The sequence below is a fragment of the Spermophilus citellus genome, assembly GCF_964194105.1.
Source record: "Spermophilus citellus genome assembly, chromosome: 19".
NCBI lineage: Eukaryota > Metazoa > Chordata > Mammalia > Rodentia > Sciuridae > Spermophilus > Spermophilus citellus.
In genome coordinates this window covers 9370473-9393478 of record NC_138201.1, presented here as the reverse complement: position 1 = coordinate 9393478, position 23006 = coordinate 9370473, and the positions used below count along the sequence as shown (strand labels likewise).

At 45.0% G+C, this 23006-nt stretch overlaps 1 protein-coding gene across 1 annotated transcript; it reads left to right on the top strand.

The window, feature by feature from the left end:
• Nucleotides 1–575: 575 nt before the first annotated feature.
• Nucleotides 576–21840, top strand: CRBN (cereblon). Its single transcript, XM_081275949.1, has 11 exons — nt 576–689; nt 4742–4854; nt 5699–5901; nt 6853–7002; nt 11367–11526; nt 18250–18312; nt 19252–19336; nt 19764–19879; nt 20140–20204; nt 20587–20718; nt 21278–21840. The coding sequence occupies exons 1-11, from the start codon at nt 623–625 to the stop codon at nt 21456–21458; spliced, it is 1335 nt and encodes a 444-aa protein (XP_081132075.1). The 5' UTR covers nt 576–622; the 3' UTR covers nt 21459–21840.
• Nucleotides 21841–23006: the final 1166 nt, after the last annotated feature.

The window sequence follows — 23006 nt, the reverse complement described above, 5'->3', positions numbered from 1 at the left end:
CTGATTTTAAATCTTTGGGGTATAGAAAGAGGAGAGGGATAGCTGGGTCAAATGGTGCTTCCATTCCCAGTTTATTTTGACAATTTTATTTACCAACCCAGCCTTTTTCGGTTCTGCAAAAGCATCATGTAAAAAATGTCTGTTTCAGATGAACCCCTCCTCATCCATGAATCATAGGTGAAACCCGCTGAACGGGTGGAAGGCAAAATCAGGGACAATCCCCGGTTCTCCCCATAACCCATGCACGTGTTCCCGTCTTCGTTTCGTTATTTCTCAGGAGTTGAAGTTCATGGTGTATAAACGGGTTTCTGTTTGCTCTTTGCCCAGCCCCTCCTTTCCTTTAAGAATCGGGTGGAGACTGGACACTGAGCCTGGGTTTCCCCACGTGCACGTCGGGACAGGGCTGGACATTGCCCCGGGATCTGTGCAAGAAGGAGGGCAGCTGGTCCTGCAGCGCTGGGAGCAGCTTTCCCGCCCCGACTGCGGGCCGGCTTTGCGGCCCTTCCCGCTGGCGCCGCTAGAGGGCGCTGTGGCCCCGGCGCGCGGCGGCGGCGGCGGCGGCGGCGCCGAACCTCCCCCGGAGGCTCCGCCCCGAACCGTCCTGCTTTGCGGGTAAACAGACATGGCCGACGAGGAAGACGCACAGGACGCTGCGCACAACATGGGCAACCACCTGCCGCTCCTGCCTGGTAACTCCCGGGCCTTGGGCACAGCCACGGGTGGGAGGCGACGCCCGGAGTCGCCGGCGGCTCGACGGGGCCGGGAAAGGCGGTGGCCGCGCCCCGGGGGCTTCGAGCCGCGGGCCTGGGCCGGCGCTTCCCTGAGGGCGCGGACGCCGCGGTTGCGGATGAGGCTGCAGCGGGCGCGGGAACGGGGACCGCCTCGCGCCCCGGCCGCCCCCACGCCCCCAGCTCGGCTTCGCGGAAGGGCCCCCCGGAGTCGGGGGGCCGCCGGGGTCCGGGTGACTTTCTCCCCTCCCCCCCCCCGCGCCTGTCCCCGAATGAGCGACAGCCGAGGCGTGCTGCGCTCCTACCGGGCTTGGCTGCGTTTTTCTGCACTTGTCACCGTTCAGGTCCCTCTCTGTAGGAACCGAGGAGTTGAGTGACTCGCCCAAGGTCACCCAGCTGCAGCGTCAGGACCGGAACGCGGCTTGGCCTGCGAGCACAGCTGGTGTCTCTTAGCCACCGGTTGGACACCCGTGGGGCAGTGGGGTTCCCTTGCCTCTGGTCCTAACGGTGCGCTTTGTGGAAATTTAGACCTCGGGTTTGTGTGTTGGAGTATTGCACGACGACTTCAGAAAGAAAAAGAAAGAAAAGAAAATGTGCATCGTTGCACAAACTATTCACAAACGGCTGCAGTCGAGATGGGCTTTGCCATCGTGGTGTCGGCCTCCCGCAAACCCCTGAGTCCCCTCACTGTAACACAGGCGGGGCGTCAGGTGTTGTGGAGGAGCCAAATGAGGTCTGGTACTCGAGGAGCTTTGCGGGCTAGGTGAGCGTGGTGAGAATGATGATTGGCAGAGACCCTTGATTCCAGGCCAGTTAAACGAATGTCATTGTGGTTCTTCACACGGGGGCGATGGCTCGGGGGTTAGAGGAATTGGGGAAAAGCCTTATGAGGTTCATCTGGAGGCTCACCTGCTGGGGCTAAGGATGCTCAAGGTAAGACTTAGGAGGTCGGTTGGTTCTAAATTGTTGGTGAATGTGCATCTCTGGCCAAGGGCTTTTCTTGTAGATTGCTGAGAAACAGTCTCAGGTTTTTCTTTTTTCAGGTAGTTAACTAAGGGAATCTGTGCTCAGTACTGATTGGTCTCTCCATATAGGAAGCCCTTTTTCTGTGAAACAAACCATGGTGGGTCAGTGGTTGTTCCTGAAGCCATCATAGCTCAAATAAAGGTGTGTCAACCTGCAGCAGCAGAGCTGAGCTGTTTTCCCGGCATCATCAGCCCCCCCTGTGTGTGTGCCAAATCCAGAGTTTCAGGGAGAATGGGGAATAAAAGAGGGAGGATATTGATGTTCTGTTGGCATTCACATGGTGCTCCTGCCTGAGGTGAGTCATCAGACCTCTGAACAGCCAGCCTGTGTTTTCTATGGGGGGAAAAGGAAAAGTGAAAGGGTGCATATATATATATATATTAATGCTGGTTTCTAAATTACCTGCGGTTTTATTTGTTGACAAATACTACATTTCCCTAAATCTTGAGATACGAGTTGTTTTGAAGAGTGAGTCCACTTTGAATGCTAAGGAAATAGTTTCTTCCCATCTGAAATTATTCAGCTATCTTGGAGAAAAGATCCATTGATAAACAGCCCAGGGAGGTGGGCCTTAGCCACTTTTATAAGAAAAGCTTCTATAATACTAGGTGGTCATTTAGATGCCAGAAGTCAGAAGACTTAAAATGCAAATTTAAAGAAGTATTTATTCCAGCCTTTGAGCCAGTAGTTCATGTTTTAAACTTTCAGTAGAGTAAGAAAGTCGGTCTCTCCACATGACAAGTGAAACCCATGTTTTCAGAGTTGCAGATACAGAGAATTGGGTTCAGAATATTTTTCTCATCAGTTTAAATTTTTCTTTGCTATCTCTCGGGAAAACGTTTGTGTTCTTAGAAAAGATACAACCGGTATCAGAGCCCTGACTGTTTGCATAGAAGTCAAATCAATTATGTTGTTGTCTTTGACAGAACTTGAAAGCCTTAAATCTTTTAATTCATGAGGATAAATGGGAACTCCCCCACCCCCCACAGTTACCCTATTGTGAAAAGTCTTGTGAGAGGGACCTCAGTGGAAGTAGTTTGTTTAAAGAATGTTTTGCACAGAGGGGAAAAATGACTCCTTTGAAATGACAAATTGAGTATTTAGAATTTTCTTGGGGGCATTTTAAAATGCCTGAATTGTGAGGTCAGAAATGAGGTTCAGTCCATGTTTATACGTAGTCCAAGCTCACATTTCCTAGTCTCTGACACCTTTCAGGTCCAGCAATTCTTTGTGGTGTGCTCTGCTTGGTAGGATTCCCCAAGCACCTACTCTAGGTCACCAGTAGGACTCTTCTAGTTGTGACAACCCAAGGTGTCTTCAGATGTTTCCAAATATTCCCTAAGGTGCAAAGTAAATCCTGGTCAAGACTCCCAGGATAGGAAGTGTGCCCACAGGTGGCATGGAAAGGCTTTCGTCTGCCTTCCTGTCATACCATACACATAGGGTAGTGTTGCTTTTTCTGACTTTCATCCCTGTCAATGGTAGCATCCGCTTTTAAAGGATATTGGCTTAGTTTTCATAATTTAAAAAGTATGCCTGGAGGAAGCAGTCTGCGTCATTTCCTTTAAAATGTTTTATGCTGCTTGTGGTATCTTTTAAACTTTTACATTACAAAGCAAAATTTGTATGATGGTGACTGCAAATATCTGACTTTAATGAGTGAGTGAGAGCCAGGGAAGGGAGTGTGTTAGTGGGACAATGCTGTGGAATTCTTCTGGCAGGTTTTGATGACATCTCTCTTCAGTTTTAGATAATAGATCTTTATCTTTCTCATCGCCTTCTTCTTCTTCTTTTCTTTTTTTTTTTTTATTTTTTAACTTGTCAGGTAGGAACTCTTTAGAGTTAGGAGTTTGAAACAGTGTTCTCCAAGGTGGTTTTCTTGGAGCCTGTCCTTTTCAGATGAGGAAGCTGAGACTTACCCAGGGAGGGTGCAGTGTATACAGTGTCAAAATGAATTACTGGCAAGGGAGAAAACATTCTCTACAGGACATTTTAAAATACTTTATGTTGGTATTTCCCAACAAGGCCCTGGACCATAGTACTTCACCCCTAAAGGGTGATTTGCTTTCAGGGTACCTTGTGAAAGGAGAGGAAAGCGACTCTACAGTGGAGAGGGCTGACGGGTTTACTGCAGGCGATGACGAAGGCTAGTATGAGGGCTGTCAGTCAGGTGTGTAGTGTGCATCCCTGATGTGATGGAAAACAGTACTGCGTTTCCATCCTCCTCGTCCTCCCCACAATGGGTAACCTTAGGCTGATTACTAGAATTACATCATATGAGTCCTAATTGAGCAATAATGTACAAAATAAGCCAAGTCAAGTCTGAGAAACTACCCCCACCTCCCAAGAGCAGGCTGAAGAGGAGTCATGACCATAGCAATGTGGTATTCTGGAGGGAAATGTGCAACTGAAAAAGGATTTGAGGTTAAAACCAGGATATCCCAATAAAATGTAGAGTTTACTTAGTTGCACTAATGTACCAACATTGGTTTCTTAGTTGTGACGTACGTGTACTATAACATAAGATGTTAACTGTAGAGGAAAATAGAAGTGGGGTTTATGGGAACATTTTCCACTATTTCTCTAACTCTTAAACTAATGTAAAATTTAAAAGTTGATTTAAGGGGCTGGGGTGGTGGCTCAGCGGTAGCGCACTCTCCTAGCATGCTTGAGGCACTGGGTTCGATTCTCAGCACCACATACAAATAAATAAAAATAAAAGTCCATCAACAACTAAAAAATATTAAAAGTAAATAAATAAATAAAAGTTGACTTAAAAAGAAAACAGCAACAACAGAAGAAGATAACTGGTGGCAGAGTGCAGTGTGGCCCCTGGGCCCCCGGCTGCCTCCTCACAGTTAGTGGTGGTTAGCGGTGCGTATGGCGTCTAGTACCCTTTTCTCTCTAGAGTGTGATGTATTTGAAAGGTATAGATTTGAAGTTTTCATGGGTCTAATGTTTTTTATTATCATATTGTATTTATACAGCAGAGAGTGAAGAAGAAGATGAAATTGAAATGGAAGTTGAAGACCAGGACAGTAAAGAAGCAAAAAAACCAAACATCATAAATTTTGACACGAGTCTGCCAACCTCACACACGGTGTGTAGTACAGTAACTCCTCTGACACGGTCGGTGCACATCCATCCCTAGGACACATTCCTGAAGAGGTGGCCTGGCCTGGCACCTCACACTACCCAATGTGGACGGCTAGTTTACATGGCATAAATATGTAACCTTGACCTTTTTTAAAAAAAAATATATTTTTTTTAGTTGTAGTTGGACTCAATACCTTTATTTTATTTATTTATGTTTATGTGGTGCTGAGATCAGCGCCTCTCACATGCTAGGCGAGTGTTCTACTACCGAGCCACAACCCCAGTTCCATGACTTTGACTTTTGTTAGCAGCTTCATCATATGGTGAGATTCTGCGAGGAGGCAGGCTATTTTCCAACAGTAAATATAAATTCTTTATTTGTAAGCAGCTCCTACTGTTTACTGGTGTAATCCTTTAAGAGGTTGTTGCCCTTTTTCCAGTTTTGTTAGTAATAGAGCCATTAAGGGCTTGTTCTGTGGTCTGCTAGGTCCCGTGGCATGAAGATGTTATTCAACATAGTAACATTTATACTTGTCATTTGGGGTATTTTGACATAGAGATGTCCAAATTTATTTTTGATCCTGTGAAAAACAGCTCAAACTGCAAAATGTTGTGGAATATGTATGTATGAGAGATTCTTGATAAAAGATTTGAAAGTTTTAACAGTAAATATAGATTAAAAATTAGGTTTTTATGTGAGACCATTAAGATCATCACATAAATAGTTATGTTTCCCCTCTGTTTATATCTCGTTTACTCTGACTTTTCTTTAGCCTGTTGAGATTGTGTTTAGAGTGTGTGTGTGTGTGTGTGTGTGTTAACACTTGCCTTCTTGTCGTTGTGAGCAGTATCTGGGCGCTGACATGGAGGAGTTCCATGGCAGGACTTTGCATGACGACGACAGTTGTCAGGTGATCCCGGTGCTTCCACAGGTGATGATGATCCTGATTCCCGGGCAGACTTTACCTCTACAGCTGTTTCGCCCTCAAGAAGTCAGTATGGTGCGGAATTTAATTCAGAAAGATAGAACCTTTGCAGTTCTTGCATACAGGTAAAGTATTAGGGGAACTGGCCTCACTCGTGCCCTTTTGTGTACTTGCAGCCAAGGTCAGTGTTGAAGGCAAAGTAGAGAATTATTTTGCACGTCCAGGAGAAGTAAAGAATGTTGTTGAGTGAGATTTGAAATATTAGAGTATATTGGTTATTTACCATCTAAACCAATTTACATTTTTGATGCTTGAAAAACTTTTGCTCATTAATATTTACTGGAAAACATTTCTAGAATGTTAGTTTCAAGAATTGTCTTTATTTAAAGAGAAACAGGGCTTTTCCATTTTGGTGTACAGGATCAGTTTTCCAAAAGAGCGTTGTTTTCTTTTTTTTTCCTCCTCTTACTCTCCCAAAACTTGTTAAGTTGCACCAGTACAGAGCAATGGCCCACTGAGCTGAACTCTTGTTCCCTGTGGCATATGGAGGAAATGTGCCCTAGAGGCTGGGAATAAATGCAGGAGCCCCGTCCCCCAACCTCTGCCCCTGCCCCAGTGCTGCTAATAAGCAGCAGAATACCTTCCTTGAAGGTCTAACAAAGTGAAAGAAGGTTTGGCTGGGGAATGAGAGTTCAGAGGTGTGTGAGTCCCTGACTGTTTCAGTGACTCTTTCTCCTAAATGCTCTAATTGTCTATCCCAAAGCTTTCCTGTGCTCCCCCATATGACTCTTTAAATTGTTTTTTACTTGTAAGTGCACAGAATATCTTGTATTTTATTCATTTATTTTTATGTGGTGCTGAGGATCACTCCTAGTGCCTGGGTGGTAGGCAAGCACTCTACCACTGAGCTACAACCCCAGTACCCTCCACCATGTGATTTAAAAAATAAAGTTGTACTGGGTTTGCAAGTGAGAGTCAATGACTATAAATCATTTTCCCAAATGAATTACTTTTGCTAACTTTGCATATATAAATGCCAAATGTTAAAAATCTTCTTTAAAACTTTTCCTTGGAAGTAATATACAGGAAAGGGAAGCACAGTTTGGAACGACAGCAGAGATATATGCCTATCGAGAAGAACAAGACTTTGGAATTGAAATAGTGAAAGTGAAAGCAATTGGAAGACAAAGGTTCAAAGTCCTGGAACTCAGAACACAGTCAGATGGGTAAGAAATACCATGTCTTAAAGCTTTGTGAACATTTTACAATGGAGTGGTTTTTTTCTGTTTTACTAACTCTTCACATTTTATGCCTTTTTATTAGTGTTTCTCTCTTCCTTCTGAAGTATATCCCAGTTGTTTCCCACTTGGGGTCCACCAGAATCACCCAGAAAATTCTTAAAGCTGAAGATGCTTGGTTCCAACCTCATCTTTCATCCTCAGAGAGTTGTTAGGATGAAGTGAGACTTCAGCACCTTTTAAGAATGATTTCCGGGTGATTCTCATACCCCTCCAGGTTTGAGAAGAGCATTGTCAACCCAAAGGAAAGTGGCATTTGGGGTGTAGCTTCTTGGGAACAGAAGGTCTCTCTTTGGAGTGAGAGACGGTGTGTCAGTGTGCTCACCAGGACAGGGGAGGTGGTGTCAGAGCTCCCGTTAGGTTTGAAAGTCATACGTCATACCTGCTCCACCCAGTGGCTCTCCCCATCCACACATAGCACCCATGGGAATTTATCACCCGGAAACAATACCCGCATGATAACTGACCACTAGTCCTTATCTTCACTGCACCTTGTGAACTTTAGTATTCCCCGAGTTTATACCTATTCAGCAGAGACTCATTTTGGAGTGGCTGCCTAGGTAAGAGTTTGTCACAAAATCTAGGAATTCCACATTTAAGGAAAACAAGATCCAGTTCACCATCATTACCCTCTTTTTAAGAAATAGCGAACCATTTAAAATAACACAGTAGTCTTGACATTGGCTGTTGTGTGTTGAGCAGTGCTTCTGTCTTGTGGCACATAGGAGTCATCTGGGAAGATTTGTGTACACAGATTCCTCAGTTCCACCCTGTCCTGGGGAATCCATCTGTGATGGTGGCCAGAGTTGAAAATCCATCAGATCTTTGTGTTGCACGTGTCTTCTTCTGAATGCAGGAAGGTGTTATGGTTTTGTCTGTTTGCTCAAGATTGTGCCACTGCAGGTGCGTCAGGCAGGCTTATGAGACTCAGATATGGGATGGAGTGCTCAGAGTCCTGAGGGGTTTGGTTCTCTCCTAAGCTCCCTCAACGTTCCTGGTACACGTGTGTGCTCACCTCGTCCCGCCCTCACAGGATTGCGTGTGTGCCTCCCCGGTAGATGAGCTGCATGAGAACGGTGACCGAGGCTTAGTTGTGTTGTATTGGGGATCAGAAATGTGACGTGAAGGAGTGATCTCCCCAGGGCTTTGCACTGTGGTAACCAGTCATCTTGTTGCTGTAGATTTTGCTAACAGTGCCAGTTTTGAAGTACTTATTAGCCACATACTTACCTAATTGGTTCTTTTTTTTTAATCTTTGAATACTATTTTCCAGAAAGTTTCAGGGAAATTGAGTTGGGAGAAAGTGCATTTCTCAGCATAGTGACTTCCATGTCTGGTTGTGGAAAAGTCTTTTGAACACAAGATGGCAGCAGTCTGCTGAGGCTGAGAAGGGGTGGAGGAATGTGATTTGGTTCTGGTGAGGGCCACCGCCATCAGAGTGGTAGAGCTGGAAAAGGTTTGGAAAGGGTGCCTCCACGCCCTTGGGGTGCTTCCACAGACCTGTGTCAAGCCCTCTCACACAGATGTGTCTGCCAAAGTGTAACCGGCGTGTGTGGACTGAGGTTTCTGTGGGTCTGCTACTGTGCTTTCCTGTGACCACCTTCACTAAAAACGGTGAAGTGCTTGCATTGGAGATGATGTAGTGCTGTTTCCTTTTTTTCAAACTAGGGAGCCAAGTGTTAGAGAAGTTCAGCAATGTGCCTAAAGCCTTACAAGTAGTGTGTGTCAGCTGGCTGGTTCTAGGTCCCCAACTTCCACACCAGTGCCTTTTCTATGACACCAGAATTTCTCCATAGCACATTGGAAACTCGGGCCAGTTTTCTTTTTTACAGGGAAGTATATCTGATTGATTTGTTTTTTACCTAAATGATGCTTCATATACAAAAATATGCTACTGCTTTCTAACTGTCGCTAAATTCAGTGTTTATTTCGTTGACCTTTTCTGAATATATGGACCTTTGTCTTTAATCAATAAACAAACACACAGAAGGGTATCACGAATCAGAACTTCCTGTTCCTTGGAATGGGATTAATATTGTGTTGAAATTGCAAGAGAATACATCCTCCCTGTCATAATTGAGAGCAGTGATTCTTAGTGGAAAAAGTCACCTACTATAAATGTTTTCATTGAAAATGTAGGAAGGTAGTCGTTTTGGTTTTGATGGAGAGATGGTTTTCTCTTTGAAGTGGGTTTGCCAACTAGAGATGGCTTCAGACATTTTTGTGGTTTGTGTGTATAGTATATACTTCTGGTTTTTATAGTTTATATTTCTGTTTTTTAAGAGGGATTCTAAGGGTGGTCAGTCATGAGGTCATTTGAGCACAGAAAATGTTCAGGTTAGTGCGGTGTTTCCCTACTATTAGAGTTGTCTTTACTGAATTTGGAAGAATTTTTTTTTTTATGTTTTAGTATTCATGGAGGTGACTTTATTTTTGTTTACACATTTTGTTTTTATAACATTTATATAAATTATGTTGCCATACCACAGAACAACTGCCATCGACAGGTTGGGAAGAAACACAACTACCTTATGCTAAAAATGCAACTCAGCTGGCGGGAGAACCAGCCTGTGTTCTGTAGAGCAGCCTCCAGCCTGCAGAGCAAGGAGGTTCTAGGCCGCGCTGAGTCTCCCAGTGCAGACCAGGGGTTCCGAGGTGATCGGAGCTACTTCTACAGCCTGAACGCTTTTATCAGAATGAAAGCATGAAGTCTTTCATAATATTTGCATGAAGTACCTCAATTCAGGTACTTTTGACCTTAAGAAGCAGATTCTGATGAGTGTCTATAGGATGGTGTACAGTTTACACCATGGCGCATCATCCCGGCAACTCAGGAGGCTGAGGCAGGAGGTAGCAAGTTTCAGGCCAGCCTTTGTACGTTAGGGACACCCCGTCTCAAAAATCAAAAGGCCTGGGCGTGGTGGCACACGTCTGTAATCCCAGCAGCTCTGGAGGATGAGGAAGGAGAATTGTGAGTTCAAAGCCAGCCTCAGCAAAAGTGAGGTACTCAGCAACTCAGAAGACCCTGTCTCTAAGTGAAATATGAAAAGGGCTGGGGATGTGGCTCTGCGGTCAGGCTCCCTGTGTCCAGTCCACACACACACACACACACACACACACACACACACACACACGATATAGACACACTGAAGTTGAGATGTTGCTTGTGTCCCTCCCCTCCTCCCAGCACTGGAACTGAGGATCCAGCCCACTGACTGGGTTCAGTTGAACCTTAGTTCTGGAATTAAAAATGGTCACTTTTAACATTTTCCAAAGTTTTTAACAGATTAAAGTTGTATTTTAATGAGCATACTAAGTAGGACATGAAGTTAGTACAATGAGTATATTTTTAAGTAAAACCTGTATATTTTGAGATAACTTAGCTATTTTCATATAATAAATGAGAAGTATCAGAATTTTATTCTCAGCGTTTTGTGGGTGAAGGCCGTGGATGTTATGAACGCCATAGTTCATATGAGAGTCTTAGAAGCAGGGGCTTCCAGTGTGTTTGATTTCATCATTCCAAAGTGTTTTCTTCCAGCCTTTGCATGTCTGTCGTAGCATAGACCTCATTTCTAAAGCTGCCTCCCAGGAGGGTCGATCACAGGGGCAGCCTCTCCGTTTGCATTAATGGATGACAGGTGTTTGAAAGTCTGATGCTCTGGAGTAGCATTTAGAAAATGAAGGCTCTATCAAGAAATTCTTGGTGATTCTTCAGTTTAAAGGCAGTCCCGAGTGCATGTTCCCCTAAGGTCATGAGGAGGAGAAGAGGGCTGCACGTGGACGTAGAGGCCATGTAGTTCTCTAGTCTCATCTGAAGCGTCCCTGTAAATGGGCTTGTGATTGTCTCTTTCTGAACCTGCCTCTCAGGATGACACATGAGAAAGGCCCCACTTAGGCGGCACGGGTTGTGGGGGACATGGGAGGGTTGGGATGTCTAAACTGTCTAAGAAGTTTGGTTACAAGTATCAAGAGGAGCAGTCGTGGTAGGAGTAGGCTGATGTCCAATATAACTCTATTTATGTGACTCAGGAAGACATTCCTTTCTATTCCATGGTGAGATTGAAAATTCATACTTTAGATTATCTGTAGCATGAACTGTTCTATGATTTATGAAATGAAGTTATTTTCTGAAAATGTCTTATATCTTAACATCAGCATTTATTTAGTGAATATGTTTTAAAAACATTTAGAAAATGTTAGTATTTAAAATTTCCTTGATGTTTAGAAACTTACAGTTTGAGTTAGTCTATCTTGAAAATGAACACCGTGCTTGGTTTTCTTTATTTTAGAATCCAGCAAGCTAAAGTGCAAATTCTTCCTGAATGTGTGTTGCCTTCAACCATGTCTGCAGTTCAGTTAGAATCCCTCAATAAGTGCCAGATATTTCCTTCAAAACCTGTCTCATGGGAAGACCAGTATTCATGTAAATGGTGGCAGAAATACCAGAAGGTGAGATACTGCTTTTTTTTTTTTATGCATCTTCAACCAATTAAGACAGGTTGCTTTTTTCTCCATTGAAAGAAAGAATCACTGAAGACTCGGACGGTTCCCCAGACACCTTCTGTGGCTGTGGTCTACCTGTAGTTGATTGTAGCTGGCACTTTTATTTTTTTTTTTATTTTTTATTTATTTATTTATTTTTAGTTTTCAGCAGGCACAACATCTTTGTATGTGGGGCTGAGGATTTAACTTGGGCCGCATGCATGCCAGGCGAGCGCGCTACTGCTTCAGCCACATCCCCAGCCCCGTGGCTGGCACTTTTAAAGATCTCACAGGTGGCTGTAGTGAAAGAATAGTCTGGCAAAGCAGCAAGTTGTCACAGGGTTGGTGAGGTATGCGTGACTGCTCGTCACTCGTGTAGAAACGAGCAGATGGAATCTCTACTTACACTTCGGGTCACATGTCTGGCTCTTCAGTGGTAAGGACAGTGCACCTAAGGAAGGGAGAGGGCTTCTGGGGTAGCACACTGTTTTGGGACACCCTGTGGGCCTCACGGGGTTCTCAGTCACCCGCTCTCCAGATATTGTGGCTGGGGCGTTAGCTCTTCTGTGCATTTTTGGTGGATCCTTCTTGCTCTTAGGAAGTGAGATGATGGAGCTGTGTGCGCTCTTGTGAGGTAGACAGCTTGAAGTGTAGAGTGGTCACTGTCGAAGCTCTGCCTCAAGGATGAGTTTACTAGTTTCTGAATGCAGAGGTCCGCATTCTGCGCGGTGCGCGATGACTTTCAGTTTTCCCAGAGTGTTGGATGTGGACGGGGCTTGTACCTGCCTGGCTGGCTTAGATGAGCCAGGAGGGCTCATTATTCTGTATGTCCAGTCGGTTGGTCACACATGCTAGGAGGTGATTTAATGAGATTTTACAAGGAGATTTTAATAAAAAGGTCTAATTAGACTCCTGAAAGATTGTCAAACAACCACAAAGGGAGACTTTTGAAGGTTTAACAACATCAGTGTGTTGTGGGTTTTGTGTAGCTGCGTGGTGCTTCCTTATCCAGATCTCATATGGGTTCTGGAAGTGGACTCTGACCCTGTTTCTGTGGACAGTGGAGCCATGGGAAACCGTGCTCGCAGCAGCTTTACCTGCAGCCCTAAGTGTTGACAGAGACGTGTGGGAGGCAGCTCTGCAGCGTGTGGGCTCTGAGGCGTGGCTTTGGAATGAGTCCCCTGAAGGGTCATGGTGTGCTTGGTGCCAGTTTCCTAATGCAGTCATCCCGTGGTGGCAGAGCAGTGGCATCGAGACGCTGCCTGCTTGTCACTTCAGTATTTGCAAAGCTGTTTACTGCGATCAGTGGGTATTTTCTCAGTGTATAGGTATGGGTTTTTAAAAGCTCTTAACCATTTAAAAGCCATAAATTCTCTTTTGTTCCAGTCATAAGGTGAAAGCAATTAGAGTTAACACTTGGAAGGTGTGTACAACGAATTTTTCATGTTGCCTGCAGGATCTTTTGATCCTAAACCTGAATTTCAGTTAAGCAAATGCGATGGCATTTTAAAGTTTAATTTGGGGGCTAATTATGATTAAAATCTTCCCATTCCGTGGTGGAAGCACCTCAGCACCTTCACAGTGAAATCAGAATTTGCCCTCTGCAGCTGGATTCTCACGGCTGAGGAGTGCAAGGAAAGCCAGGAAGCACATCCTGGTTTGGGAGAAGATGAGCTGACTCCCTGTCACATCCTGCCTTCCATCAGTCAGCCTGGATTCTCAGGTGTCAGCCCTGGCTGGCTTTTGTGTGCCATTGCGGGGGGGCTAAACGGGGGGCATGGAGTTTTAGGAGAGTATTCATCCTGTGTGGCTTTTGGATTTTTGAAGGGCTTCCCTTGTTAAACTGAAAACGTCTCAGATTCTGAAAATTGGGATCTGGATGACAGGGTGAAGAGTTGGCTGCTGTCTTTTGGACACCGGGACCTACAGAGCAGTTTACTTGAGAGAGACCTCTCAGAGCCATTCCAGGTGCATCAGAGAGGCACAGGAAACGGGGGTGCAGCTACCGTAGTGGGGCCGGATGTGCTTTGCTTGCTGCACTTTTAGCTGGGCACTAGCTTACCAGGGACCAGATTATGTGATTGAGCTGTCTTAGGACAGATCTAGACCTCTCTCTTACCCCAAGTTATGTCAAGATCCCAATATGATGTTGAGCAGTGCACTGGAGAGTCTTCAGGAGACATTTAAGGTGCTCAGGATCTCAGGAGGCTTACACGATGCTAACCTGACCAGGTCGCTTTATTCACTTAGGCAGACAAGATGGGGCAGAACCAGGGCTGTGGTCTTCCTGAGACCTGTCCAGTTGAGCTCAGGATGTCTGCACTTCCCATTAACATTTGCCATTGAAATCTGAGTATCGCAAATGATGGGAAGGATAATCATTGAACCTTCTCCAAGTATTCTGTGTCCTCTTCCTTTCCAACAAGGGAGCGTTTACAGGAAGAGCCCACGTGTGGATCTAAAGATGTGGAGTCGGTCTCCCACCTGCTTCTGCCTGGAGGCCTTCATCCTGCGGTGGGAGCTGGAAACTCTTCCTCTTCCCCGGGCAGTGCTTTCTTCACTCACTAGGTTTACTGCAGGGAAAATCCACATTTAAATGAGGACTCTTAAACCCACTTGGAACACCACCTAACTGTTTTTAAGTGTACTTTCTGCTCGCCTGGACCATCTGCTTGTTCGCTTAGAAAGGCTTGACACACCAACTGCAAAAGAGCTGAGTGTGAAACGTACAGAGAGCTCAACTGTGGAAACAGTGGGTATTGAGGAGTGAGTGAGGCTGGATTTGTAGGCCGTGTTGCTCCTGTGCGTCGAGGGGAGCAGGAGAAAACGAGCATTGATTCAGAATAGTGCTTGCAGATGTGAGGTCAGATTTTCAGTTTCCTAGAGTGGAGGAAGATGGATACAGGTATTCCTCTGCCCCCTATTTTGTGTGAAAGAGTGTACCGCTCTGAAGCCTCTTGCTACTTAGGGTATCTTATAGGAGATGCTTTCATATCAGTCTCTAGAGCACCACAGTTTTCTCTTTAAGGCTGCCCAGGAGGCTGTTGTATGGCAACACTGTAACTTAGGTAACCCATCCCCTGTTGATGACATCTGCAGGTGGTTACTTGTACACATGTCCTTTTATAGATGCAAATGTCTGGTCAGTGTTGAGGAGTGGAATTAGCAGGTTGAGGGTAGTTGTATTTGTAGTGTTGACAGTTCCATGTACCTTACTAAGGAGAGTGGCACCTATTGTGGTCTCATTGTTGTTTTTACTACAGAGTCACAGAGGGTATCAGACCTGATATGTGCTGATCTAGTAAGTGAAGCATACTCTCCTGTTGGAGATGTAAGGTGGATGAGTGTCAGGATTAGCATTTTGTTTCAGAAAAGCTTGTATTTGCATTTCTAAGTTTACTATCTTTGCACATCTTTCTAGTGATTGGTTGACATCTGTAAGTTTTTATAATCTTCATAATCCCTACAATTAATGAGTTCCAGACATTTTCTTGTTTGCCATTTGTCCTGACTTTGTTTTGGGTGTGCTCTGTTATTTATTGGTGGAGTAGAATGTTCAGAGTGCCTGTTAAGAATCCAAAGTAAAAACGACCCTTCCGTGCAGAGGGGCACCCTGTGGTCTCCTGTGCTGAGCACTGATTCTGTGCGAAGCTCGCCGCCCTGTGTGGTTCCTCCTGGTGGGAACTGTGTTTTCACGTGTCATCTGAAAGGCTCTTACCTCTCCCACTGATAGATGTCATTCCCTGTTGGTCTGTCGGCGTGTGACCGCTGTGTCGTCACATCTGCTGACATGTGATGGTGCGTGCGGCACTGTTCTTCATCACGCATCTCGTGCCGTGTCAGGTGAGGGGCTTCCTCAGACAGACCAGCCGCTCCCTCCGCGGGCACCTTACCTGAGTGCACATGCATCTCTGCACCTGCCATCATCATAAGTCCCAGGGGTAAGGGTACGTCACCGGAGAATCCGTTAGGGTCACTTTCCAGTGTCTAAAATTTTGGATTAGTATTAACATTTTCTTGAACTCTTATGCAGAATATATCATGGAGGTGGCTTTCTTGAAGAAGGCTATGAAGTGTCACTCAGATGTAAGATGGGAGCGCCTCTTCTTGGGGCCAGATACGTGGGTAGGTCTCAGAAGTTTAAGACCATGAAGGACACCTACCTGAGTTTTGGCCATTGCTGGGTGAATGGTAGCTGATTCTTTCTGGTATCGTTCTCTTCTGTTTGCATATTTAGTTATTAAGTTATGTGAGGCATGTTTAGTTGATTTAGAGCTTTTAGAATCTGTTGGTGAAATCAAGATACAGAACCTTAGAGGACTTTCTTACTGTAAAAGGAAGGAAGTTAGACATTGGATTTTATGTAGCTTACTTGTGGCTGGCTGTAGTCAGTGGTAAAGAGCGGTATATCTTAGATGCATAAGTGTGATGCCTGGTGCTTGTCTTAGGTTTAACTTGTGTCCCATGTTTGACAGGTAGGTGTGCTGTGTGCAAATCCTGGCTACTCCCCAGGTACTAGCTGAGCGACCTTGGGTAAGGTGCTGCGTCCTTTGGTGCTTCTTTCCTTGACAACGCAGATGATGCTCCCTGTAGCCACGTGGTGTTCTTAGGGCCCAGGAGCTTCTGGCCACAGTGTTGACGGTTGCCATCACTACTGTAGAGTATTTGGTCCCTTGCTGCTGTTGGTGGTCGTCTTGTTTTTCTCTTGTCGTTGAGTGGTTCCAGTAATTCAAGTCCAGGAGAGCTTAGACGAGAGGCCTCCTGTTTTGGATCCTCAGGTTTAAGCCACTGCCTAAGTGCGTGAGGAGGTCTTGGGTCCATCTCTGGGCAGCCTGAGGTATCAGGAGGACTAAACCAAGCAGGCCTTCCCTTCACTGCAGACCCCACTGGCTTTGGTAGTAGCACATGGCATTTCACAGTGACCCTCTGCCATGACACGGCTGTAAGATACCTGACAGGGCGCATCCTACCTTGAGGATCATCTCCCAGGTGAACGCTGTCCTTAGGGCCATCTCAAGTGTCGTGGAACAGAGCAGCGTCTTTGTCTCTCAGAGTGTGGGTTTGCAGCACAGCTAGGGTAAGGGGGTTGGTGGGCACAGGCTGGGAGCCGCCCAGCCTGCCTGTGGTGGTGTGGCACAGGGTGTTGGGGTCAAGACTCCGGTGCTTTTAGTGTCCCCGAGCAGCACCTAGCCCGTCGCACTGACTCATTTGGTCTGGTGGATGCAGGACCAGGATCTGTGCTTGGTGACGTGTTCCCTTATTTTCAGTTCTCTTGGGCGTCCTCTCTGTCTCTTTCCCCCAGTTCTTGTGGCTGCTGTGTATTGAGGTAATTGTCGTGGTGAAGGTACATGTTGTACAGAGACAGACGTGAGCCCTTTCATGCTCCATGGGCTCCCTGTGCTTTCTTGTTTTGTTTGTTTTAATATTTATTTTGTGTCCTGTGAAACATGTACTTTTCTTTCCGAAATCTGTGGTTGGTTTGATGTTTGAGGTGTAAGTCTCAGTCCCTGGCGTTCCGCTGGATTCATCCCTGGGATAAGGCGTGGGTCGCGGAGGAAGGAGGTTCTGGAGCAGCTGGAACAGGTGTCCTTCCCTGTGGGTCCCATGTGCCCGCGGGGATTGCGGCCAGGCGGCCGCAGCAGTGCGGGGGGGGGGGGGGGGGGGGGTGTCGGTCTCCCGACTCGGAGTGCTGGAGGGGGACTCGCCATCTTGCAGCGTAGCTCTTGTGGCGCAGACTGGGCGGCTCCACAGAGGCCCCGGGAGGGGAGTGTCTACACACACAGCGGGAATTGCGTGTTGAGCAGGTTCTGGTCGGGTCCTGCAAGCAGGCAGGCAGCTGGCGCTGATGCAGGCCGCGCCTCCTGGCCCTTAGAGGCCCTCTTGCCACTTGGTCCTCCCCAGTGTTAAAACGGGCAGGCTGCTGCCACATCTTGACTTTGCGCTCAGCGATGACAAGGTCCCTCGGGTTGGGATGGAGGAGCGGATGCTGGCTGCGGCCCAGCACCCCGCGTGCATCCCCGTAGTCACTGTGGTGGCGCTAAAGCTGTGGACCTCAGCCTGGGGTCTGCTAGGCTTGACGGAATGTTTAGGGAAAAATCTGTCTATAGGATGGCTCGAAGGTTAAGGGTATGGAGAAAATGCCCTGTGTACCTACCAGTGTGTCGTAAGCTCAGTGTCACCAGAAAAGTCAAAGGTCTTCAAGGTTCCCGAATGGGTCCAGTGGAAAGGAGCAGCCAAACCCGGCCTGGCCCTCGTGGTCCCGCCCCCTGTCCCACTGGGGGCCTTCTCAGTGCACACGCTGTGTACCACTAGTGCTGCAGTGCTGTCGTGAAGAGTCGCCCGGTGTGCAGCGAGGTGACACGCACAAGTGCCTGTGGCCAGGAGCAAAGGCGCTGAGCACCTCCCTGAGGTGCGCACAGCGAGGACACAGCACTAGGAGGCTTTTACTGGGAATTATTCTGGTCAGAAAGGGACAGGGGTTTCTGCGGTAGGAATGAGGGTCCTGGCTGTGGGCAGACCTGGAGGACATGAAGGTGTGAAGTCAGGCCAGAACATCATCTGACACGATTGTCATGAAAATCTTCTCAACATTGACAATATTTTAAGCCAAAATTTTTTGTAAGTTAATTTTTCATTATAGGAGTCTTTATTTTTTAGGGGTTTTATTAAGTGACTTTTTTCTGTTTTCAGAGAAAGTTTCATTGTGCAAATCTGACTTCGTGGCCCCGCTGGCTGTATTCTCTGTATGATGCTGTAAGTAACTCCTGTGAAACTGGCCACTGTGGCAAGCAGTGTCACGAGTGTCATTAAAGCAAAATGAAAATGCTTGTGCTATTTTCAGAACTAAAGTACATAGGACATCTGAAGTCAAACCCAGGGAGTCTCTCCCACTTAATGGAATTTTTAGCTTCTGGTGACTTGTGACTGAAGGGCAGGCTATACTGAAACCCTTAGGGTTCATTAAACAATCTGGGGTTCTCTCGGGTCGGGCGGCATTCCCATGTAGAAAACTGCAGTGTTTTATTACCATGTTTTGGTCTTTCTCTAAATGAGCGTGTTGCCCTCCCCTCCCCTCCCGACCACTAGCCTGCTGCTGCTGCTTGATGTGTGCACGGGGCCTGGCACTCCCTGAGGTCTCGTACTGGGCATCACCACGTTTTATAAAACTGTGGAAGAGGCAGATGGGTGGACAGTGTGCAGAATCTTGGATGGTTTTAAAGCCCAGTTTCTATCACTTACCCAGGGATTTGGGGCCAAGTATTTTTCCGAACTGTGAATGTGGTGTCAGTAACAGGTTTTAGATGATGAATGCATCCCAGTCATTCCTCTTAACAAATAGGTTTGACCACAAGCCTCAAGTCTTGGGAGAAGGGTTTATGACACCACTAGAGCAAGTCTCAGTTTTCCTTCTGCTGCTTTGGTGCCACTGTGGATGGGGTGTGGGGGAGGGGTACGAGGGTGTTTTTGGTGCATGCAGTAAGCTGTCTTGTAGGTGTCAGGGGCCACAGAACTCTGTAGTGAGTTGGAAAAGGCAGCACCCCCAGGTACATGAAAGTGTACAAAACGATGGTGCTGAGGTCTCTCCACAGTACTGAATGCAGTGCTACAAGTGTGTTTTATTGCAGAGTTGAAAAGATGACAGTACATGTTAGTAAGCATAACTTCATTATGGCAACTTTTATTTTAAACCAGGAAACCTTGATGGATAGAATTAAGAAACAGCTACATGAGTGGGATGAAAATCTAAAAGATGATTCTCTTCCTTCAAATCCAATAGGTATGAAAAGTTAATTTCTTTTCATGGTCTGTGATGTGTTGCTGAAAGAAGGTCAAGCCTTGTGCCCCGAAAGAATCAATGTTTTGTTTTTGTAACCAAAAAGCATACACATTTTCTTTGCTTGGAGTAACTGGAAAAACATTTTTAAATTGCAACACAATTCTCTTTCTGTGAAACCATTACTGTAGGCAAAATTTTGCATAGAAAATCCATAGTGTAGTTAAAGCAGTTCTCCTGAGAGAACACGTCCCTGCCATTGTAACATACAGGTAGTTTATTTTGGTAGTGTGTAGACGTTACGTAGTAGATGCGTATTTTAGAATTGTTTGTAATTATGTTAACCTGTCCTGGGGAATCCTATTAGGGAAAGGGTCATTTCAAAGGACATCATCTGATTCATCAGTTTAAATCCTTTCATGTCTTGAAGATTTTTCTTACAGAGTGGCCGCGTGTCTTCCTATTGATGATGTATTAAGAATTCAGCTCCTTAAAATCGGCAGTGCCGTCCAGCGGCTTCGCTGTGAATTGGACATCATGAACAAAGTAAGTCCAGTGAACTGAGTCTGCTGGGGACACTGCCTCTTGGCAAAGCCAACAGCCTGTTAGGGTTTCGATTTAAAATGAGTGTCGAGCATTCTTATTCCAAAATGCTGTAAAAGTCAGCGACTCACTGTGGGCATTTCAGAGGTGGGATGGTGAAATCAAGGGAAGATTTGTGGCAGTGTGTCACCTTTTTTAAGGAGGTAATTGCATTAGAATGAATGCAAAATTATTCCACCGAGCATTTTTTCTGTACTTTCCAGTGTACTTCCCTTTGCTGTAAACAATGTCAAGAAACAGAGATAACAACCAAAAATGAAATATTCAGGTATGGTCTTCATTACATTTTTATTGTATGCATTCAAGACTGTCCTCCCCATCACTGTTCCAGAATTATCCTCCATTTTTTTGAAAATGTACCCATTAAAAGGTGTTTGGAGGGTACCTGTGTGTCAGAGGATGAGGTGAGTGATACAGTGGTATTCAGGGACAAATCAGGTGTTAGAAGATTGTCCTGTGGGCCCAAGTACACTGTGAAAATGTGGCTTTGCTATGCTAAGTGTTTGAGGGTGAGCAAATATACTGTCAGCAGAATTTGAAGTACTTGTGGTCTTTGGGTCATCACTGGGATGTACGCAGCCCTGGTTTTTCACAGGAAGTGTTTGTCTGCAAGGTGGACTTTTTAAATTTTTCTCTTCTCTGCCTTTTAGTTTATCCTTATGTGGGCCCATGGCAGCCTATGTGAATCCTCATGGATATGTGCATGAGACGCTGACCGTGTATAAAGCTTCCAACTTGAACCTGATAGGCCGCCCTTCAACAGAGCACAGCTGGTTTCCTGGGTAATGTAGTTGCTCCTTTTGCTTGCCTTGAAATGGGCAAAAAAACTGCAGGGTTCTAAGCAAGGTGGTAGAGTTTTCATTGAAAATAGGTGTGATGTGACAGCGATTGTATTGAAATGTGGGACTTTACTCCTGAGGAGAAAATGAAGGACAAAAAAGGTAACACATTGCCACAAATGTTCCCTTGATTCCAAATGCAGAATACCTGCCCTCTATGAATGAGGTTAGTAGTGGTTCTTGTGACTATTCCATCACCTGTCCAGCACACACTGGGCAGTCCTGCAGGTAATGGTTGTTTTCTAAGATGACTGCAGTACAAAGAGCATTTTGTGGTAGTGATTTTTGTTTCTAATAGAAGAAAACATAGGGTGTGAACATGGAGTCAGGTCCCACATTACATCAGCCAGCCAGGTGAAGTGTCTAGGGAGCTGACTTCAGGGCCACCTTGGTGTTTGTGCATAACTCTCTCAGTGTTGCTCTAAAGCGTCTGTTCTTCCTTTCAGATTCATGTAATGAACTTTGGGTGTAGTTTGGCTAATATTTGTCCTTCATCTTATAGATATGCCTGGACCATCGCCCAGTGTAAGATATGTGCAAGTCACATCGGATGGAAATTCACAGCCACCAAAAAAGACATGTCACCTCAAAAGTTTTGGGGTTTAACTCGATCTGCTCTTTTGCCCACAATCCCAGACACTGATGATGAACTGAGCCCAGACAAAGTGATACTTTGCTTGTAAACAGAAGTGGCATGGATAGGAATCTAACAAATTGGTATTCTCATATCTGCTTTGGAAATTAATGCCTACAATGTATCACTTAACAGCAACATTACATGGCGGCCTGCTGACTCACCCAAGTTGGAGGAGGAGAGTAGACCACAGCTTGTTTTCTGGTTCTGTGTCAGTGACAGGACCTGGAGGTATACATACCAAATTACTCCTGTTCCGGCAGCAGAGTTCAACAGTGGGGAAGCAGTGCACCGTTTCTTTTTGAAAGATGCAGGTCTGTGTATATTGTTACTGTCAAAGGAGTTTGTTCCTTTCAGTTTTCTGTAGCTTCTGAGAGATACTGATTTGTAAATTTTGAAAATATTAAAACATGCACTTTTAGCCTGAAAAAGACTTATGTATTTCTTTTTCCACAGATCCCAACCCTGTGTGCAAACTATAGGTGATACTGAATTTTGTCTATTATTTCATGGACAGGTTTTGATTCAAACAGTGGACGTGTAGGATATAAAATGGTAAATATCACCCATCATTACTGATTCTTACACGTGTGCTCAATGCAATAGTGTCTAAATTACAACATTTGGGAAATTCCAAGTGACCCACATTTAGCACATAGAATAAAGGGCAAAACTGGCTCTATTTATAAGTTAAATGCAGATTTTGCCCAAAATCGTAATTGCCTATGTTTACCACATACATTAAACACAATTTTTGGCAAAAGTACAATTTTAAGTGGCCCTACTTACCACATAAATCATGTGAATTTTACCAAGAATTGCATGTGGCCCTGTTTACCACATAAAGGCAACACAGTACTTGGAAGAATTCCAAAAACTGCCCCAAATTGCACTTGGCCCCACTTACCACATAAATACCATTCTTATGAAAAATGCAAATCCCCCTATTTAATACAGAAATTACAGAACTTGGAAAATGTCCATGTGGCATGGCCCTATTACATAAATTAAATGCAGATCTTATTCATAATTTGCAAGTGGCTGTATTTGCCACATAAACTAAATCTAAAACAAGAAATTTACCCGTGTCCCCTTTCTACCATATTTATGGAAAAATCAGCAGACTCTGAGTTGTCCTTATTTACCATATCAATTAAATGGAAAACTTACCAAAATTTTTAGTGGTCTTTTTTCTCCACAGGAATTAAATGCCAAATTTAGCATATATTTGGTATTAGAATATAAACAGAAAAATTTGCGAAAATTGCAAGTGTACCTTATTTACCACAATGAAAATTTAGAAACACTTCCACATATCCAATATTAACTACATAAGTAAATTGAAAACAGTAGCAAAACTTGAAAGTACCCCTTATTTGCCATTGAAAAATTAGCAACAGTAGCACAGGTTTGTTCAGCATCTAAATAAATGAAAAACTTTATTTTCTTTCCAACTAAATTAGCAAATACTGCTTACTTACCAAACAATTGGCAAAATTTTAAAGCATTCCTTATATACCAAATTAACTGGTAAAATCACGTGTGGCTTAATTTACTAAATATATTCAAGTAAAATTTAAGCAGCAAAAAGTGAAAT